General features: G+C 41.9%; 1 protein-coding gene across 1 annotated transcript in view; it reads left to right on the forward strand.

Moving 5' to 3' along the window:
- The window catches only part of C2H11orf80 (chromosome 2 C11orf80 homolog), a 75606-nt gene that overhangs the window by 40450 nt on the left and 22894 nt on the right, over positions 1 to 12262 (forward strand). Inside the window, 6 exon segments of the mRNA XM_032891232.1 lie at positions 1249 to 1332; positions 4558 to 4613; positions 4958 to 5029; positions 5807 to 6002; positions 9130 to 9280; positions 11390 to 11530. Coding sequence (XP_032747123.1) covers positions 1249 to 1332; positions 4558 to 4613; positions 4958 to 5029; positions 5807 to 6002; positions 9130 to 9280; positions 11390 to 11530 — 700 coding nt within the window.

Consider the following 12262-nt stretch of genomic DNA (forward strand, 5'->3'; position numbering starts at 1 on the left):
GGGTGGGTGCATGATGTGATATTCACAAAGAATCAATAAAACACTAATATAACTTATTTGCATATATGGTCTAAAGAAATAAAACCTACAAATTAGAAAGGTTCATAGTTCAGTAGGAGAAATAAGTAATTTATATGACAATGTAAAACGCTTTATAATTTAGATATGAGATTCTAAAGAAACAGAAAACAGGTACTGCATCTAAATCAGACTAGAAGCTCCAAGCAAATTAGAGTAGGTCAACACAGAGTAGTAAATTACCCTCTTTAAGGGCTAGTCATAGGTTGTAGACTGCACTCTGCTGTGTTGGTAAAAGATCCTAAGATGGCTGGGCGTACACTTACAGGGATATGGGTCAGGAGCAAAAATGACTCAGTTTTGAGCTGACCCCCAAGGGCCACCCCAGCATGGATAACAGCTCACAAAACCTGAGAACCTGGCGCCCACTATATAAGCTTGCAGGCAGCTCAACTGGGTGGAGAGTGTGTGTTCCAGGTGGCTCAGTTATCTTAAACCTCTCCCAGGCAGCCTTTCAAGTGGCTGGGCCTGTCCTAGAGTGACTCTCAGCAGTCTTTTCTGTTTATTCTTGGGGAGGAAGGGGCCTAGTGAATCTGATCCATTTCAGGGACTTTGTGTTGTTTACTTCTGTCTTGAGCTTCCCTGTACAGTCTTATTCCCTGCAGTTTGAATCTCCAGGAAATTGCTACAGAACATCCTCGTGTTTACAAGGCACTCGCTTGACTAACTGCTCATCTCCCCAGCCCTTTTCTTTTTTTTTTTTTTTTTTTGGTTCTTTTTTTTTTGGAGCTGAGGACAAAACCCAGGGCCTTGCGCTTGCTAGGCAAGTGCTCTACCACTGAGCTAAATCCCCAACCCCTATTCCTGTATCTCTTGAAGTTCCATGAAGTAGGTTTTCTTTTGGAGGAGTGGAGTTCAAAACATGGTTTCTCTGTCTAGCCTGGGCTGTTCTGGAACTCACTCTATAGTCTAGGATGGCTTCAAACTCACAGAGATCTGCCTGCCTCTGCCTCCTGAGTGCTGGGACTAAGGCATGCACCATCACTGCCCTGCTGAAGTAGGTTTCTATTTTGTCAATTCCCCATCTTCCCTTTTTTGTACATTTTTCATTTTCCAAGTTATGTCTCCATGAATATCCCAAAACTGACCTAAATATCCACTTTTATAGGAGGAAATGCCTACTTGACTCATTTTCACTGCTGGGGTTAAGGTTGTGTTTTCTTGTTATAGGTTGATGAAAATTCTCGAAGTTTGATGACAGACTGTCTGGTGATAAAGCATTTTCTACGGAAAATCATCATAGTTCATCACAAGGTTAAGTTGTTTAATCTTTCAATATTATCAATTTATCTATGTTTTCTTTAAAACAAAACAAAACAAGAACCTGAGTAGCCCTGGCTAGGCTAGAACTCAAAGGTCCGCCTGCCCTTGCCGAGTATGGGATCAGAAGCACGTGCCACCATGCCAGCCTCACCTTGGTCAGTCTTGGTAGATCATGAGTTTTAGGTGTTCTAGTTAGCGGAACATATATAGTTTCAGATAAGACCTAATGCTTCCCTGAATTTCACAGGCACCTGACGTATGGTTCCCTTCTCATGTATAGTTTTATTAATTTGGGTCTTCTCTTTTTGTTAGTTTTGTCTATCTTGTTTATCTTTGTTTTTCTTTCCATGTAATTACCATCTGCCTTGATTGTGAGTGACTTCTTTCTGTTGACTTAGGGCTCGTTCGATCTCTGGAGCTCTAAGATAATGTTGTTTGGTCACCTCATTTCTCAGTTGTAGGCACTTGGCACTTTACACATCTGAGGGCTGCAGGCCTTGTACCCCATACTGTGTCACACACTGTGACACACTGCAGCTTCCACAGCAAGTTTTCTAATTTTTTTTTTGTGGGGAGGAGGGTGAATATGAAAGGACTGAGAAATGAGTAGGATAAGTATGTCATGCCCATTTTCATTTGTCTCTAGGGGAGTCTTTATCTCTTCTTGACTTCTTCAAGGACCTTTTATCATTCTGAAGTGTGTTGTTTGCATCATACTGTAGTTGTGTTGTCTGTGCTAGAGTTTTCCTTATTGTTGGAGTGGAATGTTAGCCTATTGTGATCAGATAAAACACAAAGAATTACTCAGATTTCCTGTATTAAGACTTTCTTTGTGTCCTAACCTGTGTTGTATTTTAGAGAAAGTGACATAGGCTGCTCTGTATCCTGCAATGTTCTGTTGGGCTCTGTTTAGTTCATTTATCTATGCTGTCATTTGATTCTGATTATCTACTTTTTGTTGGGATTGACTGTCGGTGAGAATATTGACAGTACTCACTATTGTGCTGCAGTTAATCTGTGACTTTACATCTAGTTACTTTGTTTTTATGAAATTGAGTGCACCTGTATTAGGAGCATACAAGTTTTAGAATTGTTATATTCTCTTTTTTTTTTTTTTGGAGCTGGGGACCGAACCCAGGGCCTTGCGCTTGCTAGGCAAGCGCTCTACCACTGAGCTAAATCCCCAACCCCTGTTATATTCTCTTGACAGATTTTTTTCGGTAATCAGTGACTGCCTGTGTCTTTCCCAGTAGTTTTTGTTTGAGGTCTGTTTTGTCAGATACTAGAACAGCAGCTGCTGCTCCTTTCCTAGGATCATTTACTCTAGTGCCTTTTCCTGTCCTTCAGCTTAGGGTATAGTGTCCATCTTTTGTGATGAAGTAAGTTTTTGGAGCCAGCAAATAAATGGTTCCTAGTTTTTGCTCCAATCTACTAGCCTTTGCCTTATGTGGGGAAATTAAGACCATTAAAATTCAGTCATTAATGAAAGATGTGTATTGATTCCTGCATTTTGTATTGCTCAACTGTTTTTTGTGCATGGTCTGTCTGACTCTGTCTCTGTCTCTGTCTCTCTCTGTGCGTGCGTGCATGTGTGTGTGTGTGTGTGTGTGTGTGTGTGTGTGTGTGTGTGTGTGTGTGTCCATCTTTATGGTCCTTTCTTCTTATTTTATCTCTGTCCTTGTTGAATTGTTCCGGTTTCTCCACTCTGTCTCCTAACACAAATGTTTTGTCTTCTTCCTTCCCCATTATATTGACTTATGGAGTTCTTTTATTTGACTCACTGTGTTCTTCCCTCCCGTTCTCCAGCTTGTTTTTCTTCAGTACTCAGTTTGTGGAATTCCTCTTTTAAAACAACCACTGCCTTCCTTATTTCATTCATTTCATTTGTGTCTCGTGAATACTCATAATCATTCTTTTGAGTTCTGTCTGGGCTTTCATCTACCATACTTTCCTTAGGTAGAATTTCTATATGATTATTAATGTTGAAGGAGTTATATTGACCTAGTCATTTCTGTTTATGTTGCTACACTGGGATTTACCATCTGGTGTTGTTCGACTGCTTGGTTTATTTGTTTTGACCAGCTGCATTACTTCAGTCGAAGTCTTCACAATGCTCAAGTAGGACTGGGATGTGATAGAGTTCAGTGGTTAGTTCAAAAAGCGACTCTTCAGTCCAGGAGCTCATGGTGCCTGTGCTACGTTCTGTTTTCTTAGGAACTAGAGAGGCAGCTAAGGCTCAGCTGTTCTGTATTGCACACAGATGTCTACCAATTAATGACAGTGGGCCACGCTTCGGAATACACGACCAAGAGTAGTATGGATTCTACTCTGACTTTACTCAGTAAGATGAGGAGTTGGAGCAAGAGAGATGGCTCAGTGGTTAAGCACACCGTTGTCTTCCTCCCTACTTCTAATCTTTTGTAAAACAATGAGCAATATGTGCTTTTGCAAGAGTACCTGAGTTCAGTTCCCAGGACTCACGTCAAGTCTAGCTCTAAGGACTCAGATACTCTCTTCTGGCCTCTGGCAACATGCACCAATATAGACATATACCGATAATTAAAAAATACAAAAGTCGGTTTGCAACCGACTTTTTGGTTTATAAGACAGAGAGGAGAGTGGGTAAGGGTAAGACTGAAAACAATTGATGTAGGTAAATTAGCTGAGCAGGGGAAGTTGGGATTGTTAAGTCTGTGGGAGATTACATTTGTGACGAGAGGAAGAGATAAGAGAGGGAGCATAAGAGATGCAGCAGTTAGAGTGTAGAAAAGATACCTTTGAGTCAGCTGAGTGAGAAGCATAGTCTTTATCCCTTAACCAAGCAATGCAGACAAAGGCAAAACCATCCCAAGACATGCATGCAAGACTGAGAAATATTAGAAGAGAAGACGTAAGCGTCCTTACGGACTGAACTGCTCTCACAGCTGTGCTGAGTTGAAGATGAAGTTCTCACATCCCTCTGACTCTAGCAGTTCCATGTGGTGCTGCGGGCGTTGGGGCTGGGGCATTGGCCCAGAGCTTCAGTGTTAGTGGGGTTCTGGCCTGTGGGGGAAGGGATGTTGTAAGTCCTTTTCTGGTAGATTCCCTATGCGCTCCACGAGACTTCTAGTCCTGTGGATGGGTGTGTGAGCCACAGCTCCTGCAGCTTCTACTGTGGAGGCTTTCGGTTTCTATCCTGACTGTATGAGACCTCACCATTCGTTTGTTGTTTTGCAGCTCAAGTTTAATTTCAGTGTAACGGTGAATGGGATCCTCTCTGCAGAGATTTTTGGGTCTGTAAGCAATTTTATGGCTTTGGATGATTTTTAAGCATTATTGCCCTGTGTTTCCAATAGGTTTATAATTTGAATTTTTAGTTCAAAATCTTGCAACAAATCCTGAGACCCCCACATTTTCTTGTTCTATATTAGCTGTTAACAAATAAATATGTTCTAAATTGAACATGTTTCTCCCTTTCATTGAGGGGAATGAACTTAAAAGTTCAACTGTTATAAAAGTTGTGATTTCCTTTTGGTTCTTGTTGCTGAATTCCAGTTATCTCTGGGTATTTGTAGTCATACATCAAGTCGAATTGATTTGAGAGATGACTTAGACTTTGTTTTTTGTTGGTTTTCAGGGCAGAGAATGAACCTGTTTTGAGGCTGTCCAATGGGATCTCTCTTGCTGTGGGCTTTCAGCACTATGTGAGGTAAAGACAAGCTTCCTGTCCCTCCTGCTTTCCTCTCTTATTTTGAGCACGAATATTGGTAGAAGCTAGACATAGTCTGTCTGCCTTTCCTTTCTCTCCCTCCCCTTCTCCTCCACTTCCCTTCCTCTTCTCTCTTCTTTTCTTGTATCTCTTCTGTTTGGAAGAGAAGTGTTGGTGTTGGGCGGTAAATCAACCACCTTCTTTGTTGGTAAGAGCCTCATTGTTCCCTCAGACCTACACACGGGAAGGTATAGTGTGTGCAGAAGTCCTGAGCACCACGGGGCCACTTTCAGGCCATTTGCTCACAGTTGTCACTTGCTGATCTTTGAGTGATTTTTGGAAACACATGCTTGGAGCCATAAAATATAATTGTAAAGGAAAATATAATTTGAGAATAAGAAACTATCAGAGAGGGCTGGAGAGATGGCTCAGTGGTTAAGAGCACTGACTGCTCTTCCAGAGGTCCTGAGTTCAAATCCCAGCAACCACATGGTGGCTAACAACCGTTGGTAATGATATCTGATGCCCTCTTCTGGTGTGTCTGAAGACAGCTACAGGGTGCACATATACACTAAATAAATAAATAATTCTTTTTTAAAAAAGAAACTGTCAGAGAGACAACAAAAACAGGAGCCAAGATATAATCTTTGGAATGCCCATTTCTCTAACCATGTGCAGATAAAACGGGCTATGTGTATACTGAGAAGTTAAGGAACTTTAAATGCCCATTAAATAATTTCTTGAAGAAAAATGTTAAATTTGTATGTTTTTAAGTAGTAAACCACAATTCAATTGGACTGAACCACACTGCAGCAGACTCCACCCTGTGCTAGGACATCCGGCACCACTGTCCATCCCTGGTGCCAAGGCTAACATGGGCCTGTTGGGAGAGTTGACCCTGACTCCAGCCGCTGCTCTGTGCCCCAGCCCCAAGGGCTTCTCCAGCCAACTGAACAGGATTTCTTCTGTTTCCATATCCTTTTAGCAGGTTCTAGCCAATTGCCTTTGAAGATAAGGGTTTTTTATTTTGATTTTAGCAAAGTCTTTTTAATGTGAATATTTAGAACCCTGTACGGTTTGTATAAAAGTGTAACCCAACATGATTCTAGGCTTTTGAAGTATTTGCCAAGGAACCAAAAACTGTAACAGTGAGGTAGTGAGGGGACCAGAAGAAATGGTTGGAGTCGAGTGTGGTAGACCTTGCATGCCTTATGAGGGAATGTGACCTTCATTCTCTGTAGTGGGAAACTGCATGCTTTGGCAAGAGTATCTCACAGCATGTTCAGAATGCTAAAGGAGAAGAATTAGTACATACAGATCAGTGAGTTCAGTGGAATAGGGACTAATAAGTCCTGAGTTAAAACTTTGTATATAGAAAGGCAAAAGTCATCACTTGAAGGAATTAATATAATAAGGAGACCAATGTTTGTTACCGAAGTTGGGGAGACTGGAGCAAGAAATGGTGTTTGTTTGTTTTGAGACAGGTTCTCTTATATCCCAGAAAAAGTAACCCGCCTGGGATTCCATACCCAGGGAAAGTAGTTTTCAAAATAAAACAAGGGGCTGAGAATGTGACTGTCAGTAAACTGCTTGCCGGATGACCCAATTTCCAGCCTCAGAAACCATGTTTAAAAGCAACACCCACAACCTTGCACACATACACACACACACACACACACACACACACACACACACACACACACACACATACGGTTCAAGTTCTAAGGAGACAGAGATAAGGTGGATCCTTGGGGCTCACTGGTTGGCCAGACCAGCTTAATTTGAGGCCAGTGATACACTGTGTTTAAACAGGGTGGGCGGTATCTGAAGAATGACAGACAGCCAAGGTTGTCCTCAGACCTACACATGCACACACATAAATGCACACAAGAATACACAAAATGAAGACAAGAGCTGGTCCTGATGGTTCTTTCCTATAATCCTAGTACATGGGAGCCTGGGGCCAGAAAAGGGACAGGAGTTTAAGGCCAGGCTGGGATACAGAGTGTAACTTCCTTCAAGGACCGCCCTGCCCACCCAAAACAAAACCAGTGAATACAAGATTGAGGCTTTTCAGGCATTCAAAAAGTCAAGAATTCACTAAGGAGCAGTATTTTTTTTTTTCGGAGCTGGGGACCGAACCCAGGGCCTTGCGCTTCCTAGGCAAGCGCTCTACCACTGAGCTAAATCCCCAACCCCGCTAAGGAGCAGTATTATACCAATGCTTAAGGAAATCCTTTATAATTTTTATTCTTTGACAAGCTTTATACATGCATATAATGTATCTTGATCCTACCTACCTCCAACTCGATAGCAATAACACAAAGCCATAAGAAATGGAAGTGTAGTGTAGTGTGTGTGTGTGTGTGTGTGTGTGTGTGTGTGTGTGTGTGTGAGCTGGTAGAGTATCACTGTGTGTGTGTGTGTGTGTGTGTGTGTGTGAGCTGTTAGAGTATCACTGTGTGTGTGTGTTATGTCAGCTGGTAGAGTATCACTTGAAGTTGGACCCTGATAAAATTTAAAGCCTAAAGCAATGGATTATGATTAATAGGTCAAAAGGGAGATAAAAACCTTGTTCACCCAAAAAAAGGTGAAAACAGATAAAAAAGGAAAACAGATAACAAGGGGATAGATTTAAGTACAACCATGGTTCTATTTATATTAAATGTAAATACATTTAAGATCTGGTAAAATCGTCCATTTGGTAGAGCACTAGCCTAGTGTTACCCAAACCCTGCATTTGGATTTCAGTACCACAGAAACTGGGTATAGAGGTGATAACCTGTAATTCCAGGACTCAGGAGGTGAACTCAGAATCAGAAAGTTCAAGGTCACCCTTGGCTATATAGTTTGAGGCTAGTCTAAGCTAAATGAAACCCTACCTCAAAGAGGCATGGGGCTGGAGGGATGACTTGGTGGTTAAGAGCACTGGTGGCTCTTCTAGAGGTCCTGCGTTTGATTCCTAGCACCCACATAGTAGTCACAACTCTCTGTAACTCCAGTTCCAGAGGGTTTAACATTCTTCTGACCTTTACAAGCATTGCATGGATGTGCTACACAGACAAAACCCCATACAAATAAAATGAAGATAGTTGTAAAAGGTAAAACACCAGCTGAGTAATGTGGTCTTTGATCCCTGAGTTCAAGGCCAGCCTGGTTTACAGAGTGAGTTCCGAGACAGGCAGAGCTCCCTCCAGACACTCTACCCTTCACATTGTGAAGCAGCTCAACAATCCTCTGGCCCTCAGCCATGAGTGTAAAGGCTTATCTTAGTTCCTGTGATAATGCCTGCTAAGGGAGACTTCTGAGAATTTAGCCTTCCTCATTCTGTGCCTTTCCAAAACCTTCCAGTCTATAGTATACAGATAGCCCCTCCCCCAACAGGAACACGTGCCTCCAAGGGTCAAGTGCTGATATACATTGAGAAACCCAATTTGGAGGATAAGCGTAAGAAAGCAAAAAGGGGGTTGGGGATTTGGCCCGGTGGGAGAGCGCTTGCCTAGGAAGCTCAAGGTCCTGGGTTCGGTCCCCAGCTCCGGAAAAAAAAAAAAAAAAAAAAAAAAAAAAAAAAAAAAAAAAAAAAAGCAAAAAGGACCTTTGGGTTGAAGAATAGGGCTGGATAAAGTGAGAGGAAGTTTCCCAATTACTTTCTAGAAAATACTCCTTTGTAGTTCTATCCAAGCATGCATGCAGCATCTTATGTTGAAATTTGCTAGGTTTTATTTGTCCCATATACTAAAATAAGATAGAACTTGAGCATAGATACTGAATCTGGGGACTCATTTTCACACCTCCAGAACTTAGCATTGTGTTTAGCCTCTGATGCCACTCGAATCTATGATCAGATGGATATGAGGAATCAATAAATTGTCCCAGTGTTCTACATGTAACCCACATTCATTAACCACTACAAAGCTCTGAGGATACCAGTAAATCTCAGGCGCATCATACCTGTCTTCCGTGTGGAAAAGCTAAACGTGACATTGTCTAGCACATGTACATATTCCTGGGAGTGTGGACAGGGTCAGGATGTAAGTTTGTTTTATACAAGTGAGTATATAGTTGAAGAAAAGTCTGACAGTGTTCTTTAACAGCCGTACATATTTCTATATGGCCCTTTGGGTCTGCCTCTGGTAGCATCAGATCAGGAGCAGCCAAGTACTGCTGTCTTCAGAGATGCCTCTTATTTCATTGACTGGAAGAAACACAATTTGTTTATGTTGCCCAATTTGGATCTCAATTTGGATACACGTATGTATCTATATTTTGTACCAAAACTTAGAAACCTGAAGAATTAGAGAAATGAATATAAATAACAGATGTATGTGAACATAGGACAATCTGGGAGCTTTAGAGGAGTAGATGAGGGAGCAACCAGTCTTCTGTACATGGGAGAGAACGTATTCCTATTGAACTGGGTGTTAATACACAGAGAACTACTTAGAAGAAATTAAATGTAACACAAATGCCATCTTTAATAACTAAAACCTAGAAAGCTGGCATGATACTCATGTAGGGTCAACCATGTTACTTTGGGGTAAGTTGTACTAAAACAGCATACTTATTCAAGATTGGATGGTTAATGACTGGACCAGTGAATACAGCCAAGGAGTGGGCTGCAGCCATGGCTAAGGTCTCGGACGGTTACAGTTCATAGTTTGACTTTTTGAGCCTAATGGAAAATGGTCAGTAGAGAAAGGGGTATTCTAGGATTTCCACAAGTCTGAAAAGATTGCTACACCTTGGGATAAGGCAGCATCTTTGTTCTTGAGAACATTATCCAGAGGACAGGATGAGAGGAAGCAGCCTGGGGCAGTCCCTGGAAGTAAGTAGCTTTGAGAGGAAAGTATCTTCAGTCTTAACATGGGGTGTCATGGATCCTAACCATAGAGGGAGGTGTAACTGCATTTTTGGGATTTATTTTAATTGAGATTGAATCTTATTGTAGCCTAGATTGACCTCCAACTTGATGTGAAGCCAAGAATGGCCTTGGACTTCAAATCCTTCTGCTTCTACCTTTTAAGTGCTGGGTTACAGGCATGTGTCACTATGCCTGATTTATTCAGTGCTGGGGACTGCGCCCAGAGTTTCATGTATGTTAAGTAACATCCTACCAGCTGAGCTACTAAACTACATCTCCCTCCTTTTCCCCCTCCTTTCCTTTTTTTTTCCTTTTTTTTTTTTTTTTTTTTTTTTTTTTGAGACAGGGTTCCTTATGTACCCCTGGCTGTCCTAGAACTCACTCAGTAGACCATGTTGGCCTCAAACCTGTAGGAATCCTCCTGCCTCTGCCTCTGCCTCCCAAGTGAGTGCTGGGAATAAACTAATGGCCTATGTAGCCTGGCACCACCGCCAGGGGCCACTTTGATTTTTATTCTCAGACTGTATTGGTTTCCATTGTTTCTGAACTTTGGTCCATTAACATTTTGGACCACAAATGAATGAATGAATACAGGAAACACCCCTCATTTCTCTCATTCTTTTTTTTTTTTTTTGGATACAGGGTCTCATTGTGTTAAAAATGTGTAGCCTAGGCTGTCCTCAACTTGTTGTAATCCCCCTTGTTCCCCATTTGTTTCTTAAAAGTCAGAACTAGGATCCACAGGGAGATACTCCTCTCCATACACCTGGGTATGAGACTACTCTCTGGAACCTTAAAAGGTGCACCTAGTACTTAAAAGTGTAGATTTGATCTGGCAAGGTCTACCATTCAGTTCTACCATTCTCAGGTCATGCTGGACACGGTATTTAACCAGATTGCCCCTTTTCTTATTTGTAAAAGGTAAGAATAGGTCTTACTCAAGAAAGTCACGAAGTCTAAATCTTGAGATAGGACATACAAGGAATTTAACATGGCACCTGGCATATAGCACAACTTACCTGGAATATCATTACTCAAGTTTGAATCTGACTAGTCAGGCTTGCCCTAGAAAGGTATATAAGAGTTCAGGTGTGGTGATGAACGCCTTTGATTCAAGACTCAGGAAGCTGAGACAGATAAATTCTGTGAGTTCAAGCCAGCCTGGTCTACGTAACAAGTTTCAGGCCAGCCAGGGCTACCTAGTAAGACCCTTTCTCAAGGAAACAAAAACATTACACAAGAAGAAACAAATTTGTTGTGTAATACTTCCACAGTAAACAAGGATGCTATCTCCTGTACAGTGTACATGCCTGGCTATTTTGATATTCTGCATGGAACTCTATTTGTTGCCATCATGTGGGTGGAGGGACAAATTCAGAGTGGAACTGAGTGTTCACATTTAGACCTAGTAGTTCCTTCTTGGTCAAGATGTTGGTTCTCGGGTCACTTTGTGTGTATGGAGCTTACCTTACAGATTTGTCTTTGATCTTTTCCTTCAGAGTTTATACTTCCAGATGTGAATTATAAAGTGGAGTTGCCTGAGGAGAATCAGTCTCAGAACGCACAGGGACCAGTTCTGCTACTTTTCCTATTTGTGGATTTCCAAAGTGGAGTCCCAGTACACCAAGGGGAAATCTGGGGTATGTGTAGAAAAATGCAGCAGCCAGATTGGGTATGCCAAGCACTAAAGCATAAAGAAAGGGCTACCTAAGTAGTGCGGACATCTGTCTAAAAGTGTGTAACATGTAAAGAATTAGCACTGCCTTTCTAGATGGGGTCGAGGAAAGAAGCCTGTCTTTATGCTAGCGAGTTAGGGTGTTATCAGAAAGGCTTTCCTCCTCACAGGTAGTGGATGGTTTCAGTTCGTAGGCCACAAAACACATGTATCTGAATCACTTGGGTTATTTGAAGATGGACAGCTCCCTGTGTGAAGATTGATTTATTATGTTCGCTATATTATAAGAATCTAGAATGCTTGAGGTGTGCATTTTCCACACACTTTTCAAGTGATCAGAGGTAGTGAGATTTGGAAGTCTTTGTGTGGCTTTTACTCACATTGCTTTAATCCAATGATCCCTAGGAAGTGGATTTTGAGAGCTGATCAATATATTCCTAAACTGAAGAAAGTTACAAGGAATGGAGTCTAGGCATGCTTTAGGAAATCTGTAAGCCTCCTTTGGGGTGATCCTTTCTCTGTGAGCCATGGAGGCCCTGCCCTTGTGTTCTTCATGGGGTGCTGTTCCCCCTGCATCATGGGTGAAACAAAACTTCTTATAACCAGATTGGAAGCTCTGCCAGTGACTAGTGCCAGTGACTTGTGGTTGTCAGAAATGAGACTGACCCTTCCTGCCTCCTGCCTTCCAGGCTCTTGC

This window comes from Rattus rattus, chromosome 2 (genome assembly GCF_011064425.1).
Source record: "Rattus rattus isolate New Zealand chromosome 2, Rrattus_CSIRO_v1, whole genome shotgun sequence".
NCBI lineage: Eukaryota > Metazoa > Chordata > Mammalia > Rodentia > Muridae > Rattus > Rattus rattus.